At 35.7% G+C, this 21,755-nt stretch overlaps 2 protein-coding genes across 3 annotated transcripts; one reads left to right on the top strand and one right to left on the bottom strand.

The window, feature by feature from the left end:
* Nucleotides 1–846: 846 nt before the first annotated feature.
* Nucleotides 847–4,970, bottom strand: LOC145011168 (uncharacterized). Its single transcript, XM_078969808.1, has 6 exons — nt 4,847–4,970; nt 2,799–3,054; nt 2,608–2,656; nt 2,197–2,304; nt 2,034–2,089; nt 847–1,955 (listed from the first exon to the last, which is right to left on the bottom strand). Exons 2-6 carry the CDS (start codon nt 2,924–2,926, stop codon nt 1,850–1,852), a joined length of 447 nt encoding a protein of 148 aa, XP_078825934.1. The 5' UTR covers nt 2,927–3,054; nt 4,847–4,970; the 3' UTR covers nt 847–1,849.
* LOC145011167 (ELMO/CED-12 family protein) lies at nt 4,900–7,945 on the top strand. 2 transcript variants are annotated; one of them, XM_078969807.1, is made up of 8 exons: nt 4,900–5,162; nt 5,642–5,755; nt 5,881–5,945; nt 6,138–6,308; nt 6,404–6,527; nt 6,673–6,720; nt 7,385–7,479; nt 7,748–7,945. In XM_078969807.1, exons 1-8 carry the CDS (start codon nt 5,015–5,017, stop codon nt 7,844–7,846), a joined length of 864 nt encoding a protein of 287 aa, XP_078825933.1. In that variant the 5' UTR covers nt 4,900–5,014; the 3' UTR covers nt 7,847–7,945. The 2 variants fall into 2 exon arrangements, with proteins under 2 accessions (XP_078825933.1, XP_078825932.1); XM_078969806.1 differs by having other exon boundaries at nt 4,902–5,162; nt 5,642–5,751; nt 5,877–5,945.
* The last annotated feature ends 13,810 nt before the right edge of the window (nt 7,946–21,755 follow it).

The following is a 21,755-nucleotide window of genomic DNA, read 5'->3' as shown; positions in this document are numbered from 1 at the left end:
TTGCATCCACGTCCATCATTTCCTCTATCCTGGTGGCTTTGCCTAACTATCGATGGGTTGGCTTGACCAACAGTCCCACTATAGTTTCCTTCCTCAGTCTGCCCTTCGTTCAACTCAGGCTGTTCGATATGAATAGTCGCTTCCTCTCGATTTTGCTGGAGCAAACGCCTGGTTTCCTCCATTTTACGATCCAACATCGCCTGGATCATTGCTTGCACTCCGGCCATCGTTATTGGCCCGACAGCAGCTTCCACAACTGGTATTTGCTCAATCACTGGGGGTTGGTTTCTGTTCCCATTTGCATTCACGTTTCCGCTACGGGTCCTTGCCATCTTGATCTATACACTGAATAAGGTGAATTAAGATCTTTATTTAGGACTGATGTTCAAATCATCCTTATCTCTCCGAAACATTTACATGCTAGTTCTAATATCGTAGTCGTACGTTTAGAATCCTAAACACATAAGGTTTCCAGATCCGGTCAGCAAGAGACCATAGATCCGAACAATTAAAAGCATATCAGGCACAAAGCATTTAGCACATAAAAGCATTTTAGGCACAATTCCTAAAATAAGCTAGTGCTCACACCTCACAATCATCGCTTAACATTCTAAGTTTAAGTCTAGAAATCCTACAAATTCCTAGTTCACTTAAACTAATGCTCTGATACCAACTGTGACATCCCCAAAATCATGGCCAAAAAAAGACCGGTTTTGTTTATACTTTATTTCAAAACCAGAGTAATATTTTTAATAAAAGAGTTGCGGAATTTGTCCCAAAACAATAATATGATAAAGATTTATAAAAAGCATTTCCTTAGAAATGTATTTCATTAAAAGACTCGGGATGTCATGTTCGATACAATACATAAGTATAAACAATACAATATAAGCCTTACTACATTATTTCATATCTACAGGCTTATATCCGTAATCTCTCATCCGAAACATCACATCTATGCTCATGCGCCACTACCTGTAATACAAGAAACTAAGTGGGTCAGGCTTGGGAGCCTGGTGAGCACATAGGGTTTTCAACCCACAATAAATAAGTTTATTTATTTATTTATTTTGAAAAATTGCCAAAAATGTCATATTACCGTTTTTTATTTCTCTCTCCCTTGTATTGAAGCGTAGCAACACTCGTGAAGCCTTACACTCATGATTCATGGGAGCGTTGTTGGTTAACTTCTTACGATGCACATGAAAATGCTATACACTCCATATAGCGTAACCAAATCTATTAGGAGCCAAACTATTTAATATCAAATATAGTTATATAACATATTTTCTCAGTTATTATACGATATTGATATGAACTAGATGAGGAGCCTCGCGTTGCGATGATAGATCTAAACAGATATGATTATCTAAGACTGATGTTAATAGAACAAAAAATTTGCATTCTTGATCTCCTTATGTGCAAAAGATAGAAATACCCTTCTCATAAAAGACTACAATACCGTGAGAGCAGCTAAAGGTGAACCATCAAAGGCTGAAACAACAATCTCACTGCTCAAAAAGGCTTCGTGTAGTTGTCTCTGTAAATTAAAAAGGATAAAAAGAATATGAGTTGAATTTTTATATAATAATGAATATAAAAATAGTTAATGTAAGTACCTGACATTTGGATAATCTTAACCAAACAATAATCTCATTCTTTTTAGAAAGCTTGGCAGTGTTTGTAGCATCATTATCACGAAAAACTACACTTTTTAAAATGCCTGAGAAGATAGGGTTGAATGCAATTTCTTAAATCTTGTTTGTAAGTTTTGATAAATGTTAGTTTTTTTATAGTTTTAATCATATCAAAAGGTTATTTCCTTAATATTTATGAACTATTTTTTCATTTAGGGAAATATAACTAATAGCCTGTGCAACAGCTGAACCAATGCACTTATCTCTATCAGATGCATTTTTGTCATTTCCACGTAGGATTGACAACTCATATTTTTCCTTAAAAATGAAAAGAAATAGACATAAATAAGTAAATAACATAAAAATAAGAAGAAAAAGAAAAAAATGAAATCTTACCATTTCTTGTCTCCCAAAAACTTTGGAGAACAGAAGTTAAAGAAAGCCCAAAGTTCCTGAATTATATAAGAAAGATGATCAATAAAGTAGCTTTTAAAGCATTAAAAGTATAAAACTATTGTGTAATTCAAATTCAAAAATGAAATGATATAAAGATGCATACTTTTAGGTTATTTTGAAGTGGAGTGCTACTTATTATAATACGATGACCACATGGTATTGCAAGTAAACTTTTTGCCCTTTGTGTGCTAGGATTCTTTTTGAGATGCCCCTGAATATTAATGTTCAATATTATTATTGTTTTGTTGTGATAATAGATTCATAGTTACCTTAAGATCGAGTAGTTGTGTTAACTACAATAGTGCTATAATCAAACATATTTCATGTTCAAACAATGTTTTGTTAGTTTCATGTCCCTATGTTTATGATATAAGTTAAAGCCACAAAGAAATGAATTTCCATCAATTGATAGAATTTACTGCAAATAGGAAAAAAAAAGTATGTTTATACTTTATGGGTATTTTGGAAATTTTTTTCTTTATTAAAAAAAAGGAAAAGGAAAAGAAACCACTACATCATATGTTAACCCCTCATGTTGATCCATTCTCTTAGTCAAGTAATACCTGCAAACCATAAATCAATTTTTTCAAGTTACCAAATAATCAATCCAATAAGCTATTACAAAATTTGGTTATGGAATCATAAAGTACATGTAAAGTGATGATAACAAAATAAAAGAAGCGACGTAGGCATTTCATCGAATACCTGGTGGATGCTGACCATAAGTTCATCCATAACAGTAAAAACATAGATATTATCTCCAAATCTTCCTGACAGAAATAGAAAATTACAGAGTAAAGACCCAAAACAATAAACCCTAAAGAAACAAACATAGAAACTAATGTTGGTGCGAGAAGATGTCAAAAGCTTTCTATGAACTGTATCTTCAACTTTCACCCAGGTGAATCTACTCTCACTCCTAATCGAACATCATCATACAAATGAGAAAACAACCAAGTCCCTGTGACAAACAAAGTAAGACAAAAAAATCTTTGTAACAACCAACAACCAATACTTAGAATCTTATGTAAGGTACAACTTGTATCAAATCTATTTGTGTCAATGTATTATGCACGTGTGTCTCGTCAATCGGACCTTCAGATAAAAAAAAAAAAAAGAAGGTAGGAGATGCAATTAGTTGGAGGAAAGTAGTGGAAGTGTTGAGAGTGAAGAATCGGAAGGAGAGAGTGGACGGGAATTCGAGGATTGCGAGTGCAAAAAAGAAGCAAAAGAGAAAATAAAACACCCAAGACGTAGACGAAAGTAGTTGTTGTCAATGTCAATGGCAGTGGGCGGTGGGTTGTTGAGGATATAACAGTCGACGATTAACCTCAACCACCACAGCAGCCAACATTGTCGCACCATCACTAACAAAAGCGTTGATGTGTGTTGTTGCTTCATTGCAGAATCATCACAAAAAAAAAAAAAAAAAAAAAAAAAAAAAAAAAAAACAGTCGACCGACGGCTCTATTAGGGTTGTTCTAAGCAGCCTTTTTTTTAAGCGGTGTAAGGTATATAAGATGGGGAGGTGAAGGTGACCAGATGAGAAAGCATGGAAGAGGAAAACGTAACGAACCAAAGCATACGGTGGTGATGTGGTGCTCAATCGGTTCTAAAGAGACGCCCTCACAAAGGGTGGAAGGATTGAGATGAAGAAGCGGTGGGCAGATAAAAGGAAAGACAGTCGAAGGATCGGGAAGAAAAAGAAAACGTAATGGAATAACAACGGTGATAAGAGATGCCGTGGGAAGGATCAGGAAGTGGAAACCACGGTATAGAGGAGAGTAACCTGAGGAACAATACCCTGGTTAGGTATTGTTCCTTACTTTGGTCCTTTTTTATATATATATATATATATATATATATATATATATATATATATATATATATATATATAATAGCGGGTAGTTGAGTATTCGGTTGGTACAATATTTAGGCTATGTTTGGCATACTAGTTGAAAAGCTAGTTGTTAATAAAAAGCTAGTTGTTAAATAAAAAACTAGTTGGTAGCTTAAAAGCTAGTTGATAAAAAATAATGTTTTGTAAAACTAGCTGAAAGATATAAGATGATAGAAAATGACATTTAAAAAGATGTGTTTTTATAATTAATTAAGGGGTACATTTGGAAAAGTTTAAAAAAAACTCCTAAAAAGCTAGTCTAAGGCTATGCTTGGCATATTAGCTGAAAAGCTAGTTATTAAATGAAAAGATAGTTGATAACTGAAAAGCTAGCTGATTAAAAATATCATTTGGTAAAACTGGCTGAAAAGATAGCTGAAAAATATAAAATGACATTTAAAAGAATGTGGTTCTATAATTAATTAAAGGGTATATTTGAAAAAATAAAAAATAAAAAACCTCCAAAAAAACTAATCTAAGTAGCTTTTTAAAAATTAGTCGATAAGCTACATTTTCTCTTATCAAACATGACAACTTAAAAAAAAAAACTCGAAAAATAAGATAGTTGATAGCTTATCAGCTAGTTATGACAGGTCGTACACAGACTAAGTAGCTTTTTGAAAAATTAGCTTATAAACTATTTTTAAGCTTGCCAAACATAACAACTTAAAAAAAAACTCGAAAAATAAACTAATTAACACCAAACACAACTTTTGAGTGAAAAACATCCTTATTCTGAATGAAAAACATGGTAACTTACCATGTTCTCCGTCACAAAAAGGCATATCATTCAACAAACAATACTATTTTAATTGGGTGAATTTGCTTAGGCTTTACAAGGAGAGGTACTAACCTTGTCAACATCAATAAATTCGAGGGGTATAAACGGCTTGGCCGGAAACAACACGATTAACCCAATTCACCACACCGAGTTTTCTAAGAGCCACGGAGCACGAAGACGGACCCCTCTCCATCTCTCTCTCTTTCTCCCTTCTGTCCCTCGCCCTTCGTTCATGGATGAATGTCGGTGACCCTTAGCCTGCTAAATCTATCAAATTGGGAGCAGAAGGAAATGAATCGAAGATTTGGAGGAGGAAGCTGCATTGCTATCCGTACAGGTCATTCGATTTCTTCTAGATTCCACCACGCTTCTGCTGCTTCTTTTTCGGGTACTTTTCGATTTTCAAACGCAACCATTCCTTTATTGTTATCATTTCCTCGGCTCTAGACAATTGTGGAATGTAGACTATGCTTGTACGCGTTAAAAATCGATTTTTTTGTGTGATCTACGCGTTAGTTTTGCTTTTAAGTCGTTGAAATGCTGAAAGTAAAATTAGTTTCTTGGTTAACAGGATTCGTGAGATTGTATATATTCGATCGCATATTAGCTTGTAGTTCCTTTTGGAGATGATGTTCATTAAGTTGTTTCTTGTTATGGAATCTTATCATTTACATTACATAATGCAACAATAAACATCAATTGGTGAAACCCTTAAGCTTGGTTCTTGAGCGTCAAGAAGAGAAAGAAAAAGAAAGAGTTGTGATATTATAAGATAAACGGCTATAGCATAGTGTTTGGATGATTAATAAAATGTCACCCTCTTGTTCAATTTCATTAACTAAATGTTTACTGTATATGTCGTTATAGATCCTGCAATTTGTGGAGCTTCTACGTGGATAAGGAAGGGCCTTCCTTGTGTGTGTTTTAATAAAAAAGCAAGTTATGCAAGAATTTTCATGAACGTGACTCCTCTTCAGGCAAGTTTACAGTTAATATGATTAAATAATAAAGTGAAGTGACTAAAACTGTAAAAGTATCGATATTTTATTCAATGATAACAATAATAACTTCTTCTTTAAATCCTCTTTGATCAATCTTACAGGAAGAAAGACTAAAAAGACTAAAAAACAGGACAAAGGTTTATTACGATGCTACCAGGCAAGAACATCAGGTAGTTTAATTTCAATTACAAGAACGAATCTTTCAGTAGATTTTTACCTTTTTAATATTAATGAAGTTTGAATAAGAGTAAATGACCATTTTACCCTTACTGTAAGTGGAAAAGAAACAACACATGTATGTTGGAGGAATGAAAAATTAGAGTTGAAAAAATTAAAATGACAACATTTTTGTAAGAGAACAGGAGGCTCTGAGGGCATTATGGTCATCTGCATTCCCAGGACAAGAATTACATGGGCTGATATCAGATGAATGGAAAAAAATGGGATGGCAGGGAAAAGATCCATCAACAGATTTCAGGGGAGCTGGATTCATCTCCTTGGAGAATTTGCTCTTTTTTGCAAAGACATTCTCTGTAAGATTATTTTACATTAATTCAAACTCTATTCTATAACTTATTTATTTTAGTTGAGACAATTAATTATATTCTAAAAAAAAAAAAAAATGCAGATATCTTTTCAGCATCTGTTGAGAAAACAAGGGGCTAGGGGAGTTGCATGGGAATATCCGTTTGCAGCCGCTGGTGTAAATATTACATTTATGCTCATGAAAATGCTTGATCTAGATACTACTAGTAAGCTTTTTTTTTTTTTTTTTTGAATATTTCATTTCTATGGTTATTTTTCGTAAGTTACTGTCTTTTTGGGTTGTACAAAAAAGTACAACTTTTGTCGCATGTATTGATGATATTGGCTAACCAATTAGCGTTAATGTTTCAGCAAAACCCAGGACACATGTGAGTGCTGTTTTTGTACATATTTTGTCAGGTAAAATAAAAAAGACTCATCTACCCTAAAAAAATTTCAAAAAGGAAAAATGCACGCTTTCACCATTTTAACTTATTTTCCGTAGTGAAAAATGTTTTTTCTTATATGGTAAAAAAAGCAAAGTGGTTTAGATACTAAAAAAAAGAGTAAATTACACGATGGTCCCTATGATTTAGGGTAATTTGCACTTTTGGTTCCTAACTTATTTTTTTAACTCAGAAGGTCCCTACCGTTTGTTTTTGTTATGCGCTTGGTCCCTATTTTACCTAAAAAGACTATTATGCCCTTGATTTTTTTAATTTATTTAAATAAACACACCCCTAATCCCACCCCTCATCTTACCTCACCTACCCCATTATTTTTTCCTTTTTAAATAATAGTCTTTTTAGATAAGACAGAGACCAAACGCGTAACAAAAATAAACAGTAGAGACCAAATGCGTAACAAAAACAAACCATAGGGACCTTCCGAGTTAAAAAAATAAGTTAGGGACCAAACATGCAAATTACCCCAAACCATAGGGACTATTCGTGTAATTTACTCTAAAAAAAATGTAGTTACGTGGCTAAAATGGTGATATGTGTTTTTCAGTATTTTGCCCGTTAAAAATAAATAATGTGATTTCATATACTAACTAGGAATAGGATTTTTGATGAATTTTCAGAAAACGAGTGGGCTTTTGATCTCCTTTATTGTATTGCATTTGTTGTTATGGACAAAAAATGGATGGAGAAAAATGCAACCTACATGGAGTTTAATGTAAGTTATCTATAAATTTTTGTCCACAGATGTTATCTCTATTAGGGGTATTTTAGGTATTTGACTAGTAAGTAATATTATCTACGAAACGTTATAACAACCTCAAACAAGCAAGAGAAAACTTTTTGGGACAAAATTACAATTTACAAAATTACTCGAATCAAAATATGCCCAAAAAGTGTATATAGCAAGCAAGCATCAAAAGTGATTTGTAACAAATTTAATAATTTTGTACTGATTATATAAATAAATAATTATTTATTTATAGGAGGTATTGAAATCAACAAGGGCACAATTGGAGAAAGAGCTACTTTTGGATGATGTTCTAAGGATTGAAGATATGCCATCTTTTCGTCTTCTTCATTAAGTATTAAAAATAACAGTGGCCAATAGCCATGTAATTAATTATGTAAACCATGTTCGATGGTTGATCACATGTGTTGATTCCTGGTAGCCATTTTTTTAATATCAGGATCATATTAAAATTTTAAAAACACACAAACACACACAGAGTTTTGGACTTGGGACTGGTTTCAGGTAATTGAGACCGGTCCAACTCAGGATCGAGAACCAGACCGGCGGTCTAATGGGATGTGTAGCGTGAAATGTGAGGCCGTTACAAATTGCATTAATTGTAGTTTAAGGCCCTTTCATTCTGTCGGTCCAAATATTATAAAATTTGAAAAACAAGTAATTTTCAAATTGTTTAGGATTCCGTTTGGTTTTGGAATAATCTTTACTTTTTTAGATAAAAATTTTCTGATAAAAATAAGAAGTTACAAAACATTTTCGGTTTGATATAATAATAGTTGTTTTTCATATTTTTTTTATTCTTAAAAAGGATATGTTATTACTACCCTTTTTTTATTATTATACTTTCTCAATTATTATTTTTTAGGTAAAAATAATTATTTTTAAATATATATCTTTCTCTATACTAATAAAAGAGTAGTTCTTTTGTCAAATGTTATCATGTTAAACATTGTAATTGATATCATATCACTTGTTAATCTATTGATTTTCCATTTTAAATTTTAAATTTTTCATTTTAATTATATTACATTAATAACATTAGAATAAAACATAAAATAAAATTTATACAAATTATAAGATGATATAGTTTTATTTATTTATTTGAATCAACGATTATAATTTTATATATCATTAAAGAGAATATCTCTTAATTAATAATTCATTTAAAATAATTAATTAATAGTTTTGAGTTTTTATTTAGAAAATTTAATTGATTTTGTAACCATGTTTCTCATGGGTTATAAACTAATACTATAATATGAAAGATATATCTATTCGTTTTTTGTTTGATATAATATTATTGGATAAATTATAAAAATCATTTTTTTAGTTTAGCTATTGTTTTTTTTTAATAAATAAATGTTGTTTCCTACACTTTCCTATTTCCAAGTGTTTCACTTGGGTTTTTTCAAATATTCCAATCTTGATCTTCAAAATAACTATAAGGACGGCGAGTTAAATATATATTTTTTATTATTTAATATTGGCATAGCAATATTGGCCATCGAAGTTTGATAAGTGAATTGGGTTATAGTTTGCTTATAGCTAAAAATTATTTTGTTTGTCCTGCTAAAAAAACAAATTATAGTTAAGATATACCAACCAATATTTTAATAGATTTTTTTTAAACATATAACTTATTTTTCTTTTAAAATATATCAAACTCACATGTTTTAATAATGTTTACTAGTACTATACAATTTTTTGGCTGCTAGGCTATTTGATGGCTGCGAATTAACATTTTCATACCATATGTTTAATGATGTTTATTAGTAAAGGTAAAATTTTGAATTCATTATATATGTGAGACACAATAAGTTAAAAAAATTGTTATTGTGTATATATATATATATATATATATATATATATATATATATATATATATATATATATATATATATATATATATATATATATATATATATATATCATACTTTATAGAATTAAAAATATAAAAACTATTTTAGTAAATAGATTTACAAATATTTATGTATCTTTTAAAAATTAACATAGATAAGTTATCTATAATTAAACCAAATAAAAAAATAATATTTAATAAATAGATTTATAAATATTAACTAATTATATATTAAAAAACATTAAATAATAACTATGTAATCATAATTTAATTGTTAAATTAACTAAAGGTAGTAATGATTAGTAAAAAAAAAGTAAAATAATTAGTAAAAATAATGATTGAAAAAATGATTAGATGGTAGATATAAGTGGAGATGAGGTAGGAATAAATTAAGTCATCATTATCATATAATTATCATATTAGGTCATATGTTATACCCACCACATACCACATATGTGGTGGGTGTCACATCAGCACCACATTCCACTACCACTAACATGGGATACTTACCACTAAACACACCACTCCACCTCATTTTTTTATTTAAATTTAATTCAAAAATACATTAAAAAAAAATTTTAATACTAGTTTTTCCATTAAATTAAAATACCAAATTACATTAAATAAAAACTAAATTAATTGAAATTAAAAAATAAAATAAAAATAACAATCAAAATAAAAATTACATTAGTTAAATTTAAAAAAAAAAAAAAAAACATTAAAAAAAACTAAAAATTCCAACCATACATAAAATAAATTACCCCCTACGCCTACGTCGGGCTCGAACCGACTCTTTCATTGCTTGGAAAAGTTCCAAGTCTTCGCCCTCAAGGTCGTCCGCTTTCATTTCAAGATTTTCATATCGGTTTTTGTTTGGAGTGTCTCTTGTGCCTCTTGAAATGATGTTTGTGCTTCGATCATTTTTTGTTCCATCCGAGTCATCACCTCGGCCTTCATTTCTTGAAGCTGCACATATCGATCAAATTTATCGCCGAACATATCCATAACACTAGAATTTGAATATGTTGACGTCGCTTTTTTTGCTTTATTTCTTCCAACGGGCTGACGAAGAGGTTGGTCGTTTTCAAGATCTATCGGATCGTCGTTGATGTCGATGTGTGTTCGGCCGTCCGATTGTTGAGAAGTTCCATTGGGGTTTCTCGAACGCTTTGAACCGGAAGATTGGGAACTTCCTTCCGTTTGCTCTTTCCATTTTGGGGAGTCTTTCAATTTTTGCCACGGTTTCATATACGGAAAGCTTTGCGTGTAGGCGTTGTTTTTTCATATTGGTCCATGTCCGCCTTGAATACATCAAAATCGTTCGAGCCGCTTTTGCGTATGTTTAGGAGATTGTTGTAGATTCCTCCAAAATCGGTGCATTTTAGTCGAATATCTCGCCATTTTGACGTAATTTGATCGGCATTTCGAGTTTGACTTTCCATTAACTCGTAAAAAATGGCTCGGACTTTTTCCCAAAAACTTTCATAAGTCTGGCTATCTCCTACAATTGGATCTTCGGAAGCCGCCGTCCATGCCTCCGCTAACTTTTCTTCTTCTTCTTTTGTCCATGGGACCCTTTCTTGGTTGGTAATGGGTCAGGCCGTTTTTTTTCCTTTTTTCTTTTTTGGTTGAGGTGGTGGTGAAGGTTGCGTTTCCGGAACAAAATCCGGCGAAAGTGGTGGTTGTGAGCTTGGTGGTTGTGAAATTGGTGGTTGTTGTTGTTGTAACGATTGTTGTTGGAGTTGTTGTAGTTGTTGGAATTGTTGAAATTGTTGTTATTGTTGTTGCATTTGTTGTTGTTGGAAAGCCGGAAAAGGTTGATATTGTTGTTGGAAAAGTGGTGTTTGTTGGATAGGGGAACCACTTTGAAGTAGATTGATAAAACCGCATTGAGGTGACTCCATAGTCGGGAATTGTCGAGGTGTTGTATCTAACGCAAAAGCGTTATCGGGTTTGCGATTTCGGTAGTTTGGAGGGGTATTTTGGTTGGGATCCATGAATTTTGGTTGTGAAGATGTAGTGTGTAGTTTGTGTATAGAGAAAGAAAAGAATGGTGTAAAAAATAAGGAGTAAAAATATGGTATTTATAGGTAAATAAATTGTTTTTTTTTTAATAAATCTAGCCGTTCAACAACGGCTACACAAACGAAACAAACGGTCAAATTCTTTGCATCGGAGCTCATTGGTCGTTTACGTCCGTTGTCCGGGACACGGAAGGCCACGACCACGACCCACCACGAACCACCGGGGTGGTGTGCACAGCCGTGGTTCGTGGCCAACTAGACCACGGTCCAGCTCGTGCTACGTATACCGGTTAGTCTTATGTACACGCACAAACTTACATCACCTTCATACACCACTAATCTTACTTTTTAGTCATTATTATCTTTGTCTTATTTTTGAAGTCATCATTATCATATAATTATCATTTGACTAACTTTTATCATTATTTTATTATAATATAATCAATAAAGCTTTATTATTTAATAATTATATTTTTATTACTAACTTTATTAACATTAATAATTATAAATTTGTTTTTTATTAAGATAAAGAAACAACAATAATAATGTTTTTATAATATAAATAATATTATAAAAAAATAAAATTCTAAATAAATTTTCATCAACCTAGTATCATTGATAGTAGGAAAAAAAATATTAGTAATATTATAAGAAAAGTAAATTCTGAACAAATCTTCATCAATTTTTTTTTTAATATTACATAACAAAAATCTAAGACAAAAATAAGCAACAACTAAATCATCTATAGTCATAAAAGATATTTCCGTAGGTTTGAATTGCTTATAAAATTCTAAACGCGACTTATACATAGTTTGTCATTCGGTTGCAGACGTGACTTACACATGGAATTTCCTCAACAATGAACGATGCTCCCCCGTTCAAATCAAACTGATACGACCGTTATTGGCCTATTGGTTCCTCATTCAAGTCAAACTGGTACGATCATTGGCCTATTGGTTCCTCGTTCGTGCCAATGAAGAATAAAATATGCCTAGGCGGTTCCTGATCCAAGTTTGAACAACTGTATTAGTGAGAAGTTTGACTTCAATGGTGATCACACTTCACTTTTATCCATACATCGTTATTTTCCTTAACCGAAGATTCATTTATCACAAATTTTAATGGATCCGTTATAACTTCCATCCTTTGCATGTCTTACTCTTTTTCAGTGTTGTAAAAATCGGTTTATGCGACCGATTAATCGGCGCCTAGCTCTTGGCGGTCCCCAACCGCCTACGAATAAGTGTTTGAGGGTTGACTAGGCGCTTTTGGTCAATATCGGTCAAAGTCGGACCAAATCGGACATAATCAGCCAACTCGGACTTCAAATCGGTCCAACAACTCCAGCCCAAACTAAAGAACTTGCCAGCCTAATGGAGCCAACTAGCCCAAAACTCAACTGTTTTTATTTTTAAAGGAGACAGATGCCCCTTTTTTATAAATTATTTGTGCCTTGTTTTATTTTCCCACCATCGATGTGGGATACGAGCAATACAATCTTTTTGTGTAAACTTCTCCTGCAACAACCAAGAACCACCACTTAGTCGATTATCACCAATTGCCAACCGCCATCACTGGAAGTGGTTCACCTTCACAACAGAGCAATCAACGCCACCGCCTTCATCCGTCATCACTACTGTAGACCATCCTCACCATAGTCCGACCGAACCACCTCAAAACAACTGGAAATCCATCGCCTGAACACTTCCATAGGACCAACCTCCTTAAAACCACAAAAACCAAGAAATAAGAAGAAAATGGAATAAGGAGGTTGGGTTGTTCTCTTTACTGCAGCAGGAAGACGGGAAAGCCATCGACATGATCCTTATTCTTGCAGGTTTCCTTTTTGAAGACGATGAATAGGGGTAATAGGTTGTAAGCTCGGTTGAATCAGGTTGGGCAGGTAGATGGGTCTGCGAAGGGAAAGATCGTGATAGCCTCTTCTTTTCTGAGGTAACCGAAAACCAAGGAATCTAATTTCTTTCTTTTTGCTTCCCTTAATCGACAGCGTCATAAAGCAATGAGATCATATATCCTTCTTTGTTTTTTCTTTCTTCATCTTTTTCTTGTTTGAGGCTTAGATTCATGTCCCAGTTCTAACAGGAAGGGAAGAAGCGGTGGTGTTGTTGGTTGGAATGAAAATGAAGAAGAAGCATGAAAGACACACACAAGTTGTTTGATGAAAATCCTCAAAGAGCTCATTGTTGTTCTTGGCTTAAGAACAGGGGTTGCTTAAACCATACTTTTTGCTAGAGTTTATTAAACATGGATGTTAATAGGAGAATCATATTAGGTTATTCGTTCAACCAACAATTTCTTACCCAATTGAATCTTGTTTACTGATTATGAACATTCTAACTCGTGATTGTGTTTATCCATCAAATTTAGTTCTTCTTTTGTTTTCAATTTTAGTATGTCTTACTAGTATGAACATTTAATGTTATATTATTTGAATTTATGTTATATTTATTAATTTTTTTAATATTTTTTTAATAATTAATGGTCCCCAATTAATCCCCGCCTAGCCGATTAATCCCTTGACCCCAGTCCACCGCCTAGCTTACGTCGAGCGTTTTCTGCAACCTTTCTCTTTTTACATTTTATGTAAAAGAATTAACTTTCATAACTATAATGGAATTTAGAATTGGTTCAACATTCATCAACACTAAAAAACGTTCACCTCACTTTTTGGATCCATGGAATTTTTATTTGCATAAGTATGCATTTATCAAAACAAACCAAAAAAATCAAGAAATATGATTATACTTGTAACACCATAAAATTTAAAACAATTTTTCATTTAATTTTTAATAAAACATTTCATTACTTAATCTTCCAAAAGTCAAACATCCAATTTTTCCACAAAATACATAACATAACCCATAGCCCAAGATCTCAAAAACATGACATTTGCAAGTGCGTACTGATCAAGTTGACACCTTCCCGCGATCCTCGCTAGTACGTGAAACACATAACGCATAACACTGTAAGCACGAATGCTTAGTGAGTTCCCCAAAATACCACATACTGCACATACATCTTTCCAGGCCATAGGATCTTCCGATCCAAGTGTCTCAGGGGATTTCCATCCAAGACTCTGTTGACCTTCCGGTCCATATCATCTTGACCTTTCGGTCCACATCATACTCATATCACATAACATAAGACCTTTCGGTCACACATAATTACCCCATCGAGTAAGGCGTAGTGAGAAGACTCACCTCGCTGATGTCGGATAATCACTCGTGCCCAATCTCCTGACCTATCGTCCTCCTATATCATAAGTACAACTCTCATTAATACTTTCCTGACTTTGTGTGATTACTACTATCAAGTCAACACTAGTCAACCCTGGTCAACACCGGTCATCGGTCAACCTTTGACCCAACTCGTTGAGTGCCTTTTGGCAACTCGGCAAGTTCCATCGCGTACTCACATCCTCTAGATCCCTTCTAACTCACCGAGTCATTCCCCAACCCGGCGAGTCACCAACTGTGTGATTTACGGGGAAACCCTAACCCTACTCATCGAGTCTGTTCTTTGACTCGGCGAGTCCATCCCATGCACAAAACCAAACTGGCCTCCTGAGGTCAGATCCGTTCCATTAATCCATAGATCCGACCTTCCCAAGCATGATAATCACGTAAAGTCCATATCTTGATGCACAAACAACATCTATTTGATCCTATATGATGTTTTACCCCATTTATCATAACCCATGGTCAAAACCCCCATTGATCTTCATAAAGCTTGATGAGTAAGGCTCTCTGGACCTCTATGGATCCATATCTAAAGCCTCATCACAAATAGGGACTAATTGGACATCAAATCTAGCCAATAAAGGGTCCAAGAAACCCTAACTCTATATGATCATCATAACAACAGAAGGGGAGCCAAAATATTACCTCAAATGTGATGCTCTAAGCTCCAAATCCACAGAATGTCCACCTCCTTTGCTTCCTCTGTCACACCCCCGAACCAGACGGTGGAAACGTCCGAGGGCTGGCGTGACTTAATTGAATACCATAACATTGAATATATATGAAACATAACATCATTCATCACCATGCATTAATATAGTACAACTGGTAGAGTTTACACTGAGTACATTGTTTTAATATTTCATTCCCAAAAATAAATTGTTCGATTATAGATAAACAAACTGCAGCCATCACTGAATATATTTCCTTCAGTTTACTTGTTACCTGAGAATACAAGTATTTTGAAAAAAACGTCAACATATGAAATGTTGGTGAGTTCATAAGTGGTATTTGAAAAACAACGTTTTGTATTGTTTTGAAAACTACCAGAAAATCCGATATTTTCTGAAAAGAGTTTATAAAAAAAAAGTTTGTGAAGATCCATAAGTATGCTTGTTTGTTTCTATAGTTGTAAAAAGTGTTCATTAAGCTTGCGTACATTTCGAAACTGTATGTATTGAAAAATAAAACCCTAGGAAAACGCGATGTTTTCCTAACACTTTGAGTTCCATGTAGTTGTTGTACCATCGCGGCATGTGAAGTCATTGACTCCAGGCGACGTCGGATTATTGCGCATGGTGAATTATTATAAACACGCGTTACACAAACGACCAGTTTACAATTATACTAACGATCCCGTAGGCGTCGTCCGTACTATTCACGTAACCCAACCGCCCTGACTTCGTGTAGCCCCAGGACCGAGGAGAAGAGAGGGCACGAAGATCTCAATAATCCCATTAGTCGGTCGAGGCTATAGTGAATGCGAAGAACCCTTGGCCCGACTCGCATTTGGTGAAATCTCGACTTTACTAGCAGTACCAAAGGACCCTTGGGGACCAATAGTATTAAAAGCCATTGAAAGTCCTTTTACGCTGTGTTGGATCATGTAAGACCCAACCACTCGTAAGGTTGGAGTCTTCGGGCCTAAAGATCAGGTCATTGGGCTAGCTAGGCCCAACAAACAAGATTTTACACTTTGGGGCCCAAAGATGGTACATCGACGTCTGTGCACTCTCACGTGTGTATTAAATTCCCAATGTTTCCATGTATCAGTCCAGTTATTGTCGTGTTAGTAGTTTCGGGTTTGTCATTGATTCGGGACCGAATCAATTCGTTTGATAACGATTTTTGGTGTTGTTGTGTAATATAATTCGTCGGTAGTCGTAGTGCTAGTATTTGATCACAACGGATGTATTGAATTAACATTTCAACTTTTCTGTTACAGCCCCTATTTTTGTTATAAATTTACTTTCTCAACCCTTTAAATAAATAAATTTCCGAATTGGTCCTTAAACCATTTTTCTTGACGTTTTAACACCAAAACTTGTTGAAATTGATATTTTTCAGCATATTTTTAGTTGAAAACAGTTTTGGTCCCTGAAAATATAGTTTTCTCGGTTGAAACCTTCCTTTTTCGCAAATTTACACTTTTGCCCCAAATTGGAAATTTTTTGCAACTTTGGTCCTTTTTAATTATGAAAAGCATTTTTAACCTTAGAAAAGGACTTGGGACACTAGTAGTCCACTGTTTTGCAGAAAAATACAATTTTGGCCCTTCAAAACAGAAAATTTCGCATATTGGGCCCTATTGGGCCAAAAATGTCGTTTTTAGCCCATTAAGCTTGAATTTATATTTTCAACCCTCCAAAAGAGTATATTTCTAGAAAATACTTTATTGAAACTGTGTTGAATCTTCTCATCCATCAGAATTCGTAATATGTCATTTTGGGCCCTTTAACTTTATATTTTTAACATTTTATGTCCAAAAATTGAGTTTTTAGCCCCAAAGAAGATGTTCTTAAACCATTTAGCTATTTTTCTTGGAATAATTTGTATGTAGAAATATATTTCATGCTAGTATCATTTAACATAAAGAATATCTCGATTTTTAAGGGCTTATGGTTAGATCCAACATCATAAACACACAAAAACACACATATAAGCATAGAAATCATACAAGGCATACAAAACACATATAGATCTACACTTTCACTTGTATTCCCCCCCCCCCCCCCCCATAAAACTTATAAAACAGAAAATAGGGAGTATGAAGCTCACCTTAGGGTGTTGTTTCGGTTTTGGAGGAGAAATGGAAAGGAAATAGGATGGTTTTCGGCCTAAGCAACCTTTTCTTGATGATCTCGAGTTTGAGAGGTTCTAAGACACAAGATTATGATTTCATATGAGTTAAGAAGAGATTTTTGGGCATAAGAAGAAGTCTAAAGTGTGGATCCAAGTTTCAACTTACCTAGATGATGATCTTTGTGGAAGAACTCCCTTGAATTCCTCTTAGATCTTCGAAAATTTGGAGAGAAATGGAGAGAGCTCCTTGAGAGAAAAGATGAGTGAAATGTTTGTGTGTGTGTTTGGGATTCGGCCGAGAGGGGGAGAGAGGAAAGAAGAGAGTGGCTTTGACAAGATAGATGCTTGGAAGTATGAGTTGCATGCATGGAGATCCATCAAATAAAAGTGAGGTGGCAATCCAAAGTCAACTCTTCCTTATTCTTAGGCTTAGGCCGAGAATGGAGAGGGAAGAAAGGATTTTTGGGCTTTTTACCCCTAAGCCCAATATTAGAGTTAGTTTGGGTGATCATTGGTCTTATAAGATAAAATTGTGATTTTTATGCTTTATTAAGCTAGATTAGGTTAATCATGGATCAAAGCTTTTAATTCATTTCATTCTAGGCCCAAAATGACCCAAAATGTTGAATTAAATTAATGTGGGTCCAATTAGAGCCCACTTAAGGGTTCTAAGCCCATAATAGTTAAATTGGAAGCTTATTGGTCCATAGAGTCCAATAAGGAAGTCCTAGTCCAAAATGGACCTAATCAAGAACTTCTAGGGTTTCCAATTGCTTGATGTAGTGAATTGAGGTTTAGTTTTTCCATTGAGTAAGCATCATACATGCTCTTGAGTTTTTTAATTCAACATTTACTTGAGTATAGTGATTACAAGACACAAAATTTCTAGTTGTGACATCATCCCCCCGTTAGAGGGAATTTTGTCCCGAAATTCTGTTTGAAAGCTAGATTCGAGTATGCTAGAATAGGTGAGGGTACTTTTGCTTCATTTGGTCTTCGCGTTCCCACGTGAATTCTGGTCCACGCTTTGCGTTCCACCGTACTTTCAGGATCGGGATGCGACTTTGCTTAGTACGCTTCACCTCCCTGTCCATGATTTCAATTGGTTCTTCAACGAACATGAGATTCTCATTGATTTCGATCTCGTCAAGAGGAATGACGAGGGTTTCATCAGATAGGCACTTCTTCAGATTAGAGACATGAAACACGGGGTGTATACCGTTTAGCTCTGCGGGTAGTTGCAGTCTGTATGCTACCGGACCTATTCGGGCGATGATTTCGAAAGGTCCAATGTATCGTGGGTTCAGCTTTCCCCGTTTTCCGAAATGTATAACCCCTTTCCAGGGTGAGACTTTCAATAGTACTCGATCCCTGACCTGAAATTCTAAGGGCTTTCGCCGTTTATCAGCGTAGCTCTTTTGTCGGTCACGCGATGCTTGCAATTGAGCTCTGATTTGAACGATCTTTTCCGTGGTTTCACGAATGATCTCTGGTCCCGTTAGTGCTTTGTCCGACGTATGTGTTTTTGCTAGCTGGGTGTCACCTACTTCAGCCCAACATAACGGTGATCTACATTTATGCCTGTACAGTGCTTCGAAAGGAGCCACCTTGATGCTCGAATGATAACTATTGTTATATGAGAACTCGATTAAAGGTAGGTGGGTATCCCAAGACTTCCCAAAGTCTATCACGCATGCGCAGAGCATGTCTTCGAGCGTTTGGATGGTTCGCTCGCTTTGACCATCCGTTTGTGGATGATAAGAGGTGCTCAAGTCGAGGTTTGTTCCCATCGCCTTATGGAGTGATTTGCAAAATCGTGATGTGAACCTACTGTCCCTATCCGAGATAATAGACACTGGTACTCCGTGGAGTCTCACGATCTCTCGAATGTACATACGTGTCAATCTTTCCATCTTTTAGGATTCTTTTATAGGCGGTAAATGGGCAGACTTCGTCAGTCGGTCAACTATTACCCATATGGTGTCCAGTCCGTCCGACGTCTTGGGTAGCTTGGTCACGAAATCCATAGAAATCCCCTCCCATTTCCACTTCGGGATTACCGGTTGCTGTAACAATCCTGAGGGTTTCTGGTACTCCACCTTTACCTTGGCGCACGTAAGGCACTTACTAACGTAGGTCGCAATTTCCACCTTCATGTTAGGCCACCAATAGTGTTGTTTAATGTCCAAATACATCTTGTCTGAACCGGGATGAATGGAGCATCGTGTCTTGTGGGCTTCTTTCATAACAACCTCCCTAAATCCTCCGATTTTTGGGACCCAAATTCGGTTCATGAAGTAGTATACTCCATTCTCCCTTGCCTCTAGATTCTTCTCCATCCCGCGTAATGCCTCGCTTGCTCTATTTTCCGTCTTAATGGCCTCCGACTGGACTGTTGCAATTTGAGTGGCCAGATGAGATTGAATGGTTATCGAGAGAGTTTTCGCGCGGCGATTAGAGTACTCCTTCCGACTTAATGCGTCAGCTACCACGTTGGCCTTGCCTGGGTGGTACTTGATCTCACACTCGTAGTCGTTTAGAAATTCAACCCATCTCCGTTGTCTCATGCTCAGCTCCTTCTGGTTCAAGATGTGTTGGAGACTCTTGTGGTCCGTGAAGATGGTGCACTTCGTACCGTACAGGTAGTGCCTCCAAATTTTCAGAGCGAAGACCACGGCTCCCAATTCTAGGTCATGGGTCGTATAATTTACTTCGTGTGTCTTTAGTTGGCGGGATGCATATGCTATCACCCTTCCACGTTGCATGAGGACGCAACCTAAGCCCTGATTTGACGCGTCGCAGTAGACTACAAAATCTTCCGTTCCTTCCGGTAGAGATAGTACAGGGGCGCTACAGAGAGCTTGCTTTAATGTCCGAAACGCAATCTCTTGTTTGTCTGTCCATTTGAATGGTACGCCCTTTTGCGTAAGAGAGGTAAGTGGTTTGGCGATCTTAGAAAAGTTTTGAATGAATCTCCTATAGTAGCCTGCTAGGCCCAAGAATTGACGAATTTCTATGGGCGTTGTCGGGATTGCCCACCCTTCAACAGCTTTGACCTTAGAGGGATCCACATGTATTCCTTCTTGGCTAACTACGTGACCTAGGAAGTTCACACTCCGGAGCCAAAACTCACACTTGGAGAGTTTTGCGTATAGCTTCTCTGATCGCAACGTTTTTAGGATTTGTCGGAGATGTTGGCCATGCTCTCCTTCGCTTCGGGAATAAACGAGAATGTCATCAATGAAGACAATGACAAAGTTGTCTAGGAATGGTCGACAGATCCGGTTCATCAGATCCATGAATGCAGCAGGTGCATTTGTTAGACCGAAGGGAATTACGACAAATTCATAATGTCTGTAGCGGGTTCGGAAAGCGGTTTTTGGAATATCCTCTTCTCGGACTTTGAGTTGGTGGTATCCGGACCGTAGATCTATTTTTGAAAAATAACTAGCTCCTTGGAGCTGGTCGAATAGATCATCGATTCGTGGGAGTGGGTAGCGATTTTTAACAGTGAGTTTATTTAACTCTCTGTAGTCGATGCACATCCTAAAGGATCCGTCCTTCTTTTTGACAAAGAGTACTGGAGCTCCCCATGGCGAGTAACTAGGTCGGATAAATCCCTTGTCCAGAGGCTCACTGAGTTGGCTGGACAATTCCTGCATTTCAGCAGGAGCCAGCCGATAGGGTGATTTAGCGAGAGGAGTTGCTCCTGGAATGAGGTCGATTCGGAACTCAACCTGCCTCTCTGGGGGTACTCCTGGAAGATCTTCAGGAAACACGTCTGGAAATTCACACGCTACCGGAATATCTTGAATGTTAGTCTCTTCCTTGGTTTTATCCACTATGTGAGCCAGAAATGCCGAATCCTTCTTTCGTAGGTGTTTTTGTGCCTTGATGCACGAGATGAGGCGAAGGTTCATGTTGGGTTTGTCTCCGTAAATTACTAGGGTTTCTTGATTTGGGAGATGAAGACGAACGGCCTTCTCGTGGCACATAATTTTAGCATGGTGGGGGCTTAGCCAATCCATGCCGATGATCACATCGAAACTCCTAATTGATACTGGCATTAGGTCTATTCGAAAGGCGTGTTGATTAAGGGTTAGGGTACATCCGATGTAGATTTCCCCAGTGGATTCGGTTTTTCCATTGGCCATTTCCACCGTATAGGTTTCATTTAGCCTTTGGGACTGTTGTTTTAGTAAATGTTTAAACTTATTGCTTACGAAACTTCGCTCCGCTCCGGTGTCAAATAGGATGCATGCATAAGTGTGATTTAGGAGAAACGTACCGGTAACAACT

Source organism: Lactuca saligna, chromosome 8, assembly GCF_052625555.1.
Source record: "Lactuca saligna cultivar CGN05327 chromosome 8, ASM5262555v1, whole genome shotgun sequence".
Lineage (NCBI taxonomy): Eukaryota > Viridiplantae > Streptophyta > Magnoliopsida > Asterales > Asteraceae > Lactuca > Lactuca saligna.
This window is presented reverse-complemented; position numbering and strand designations above follow the sequence as displayed.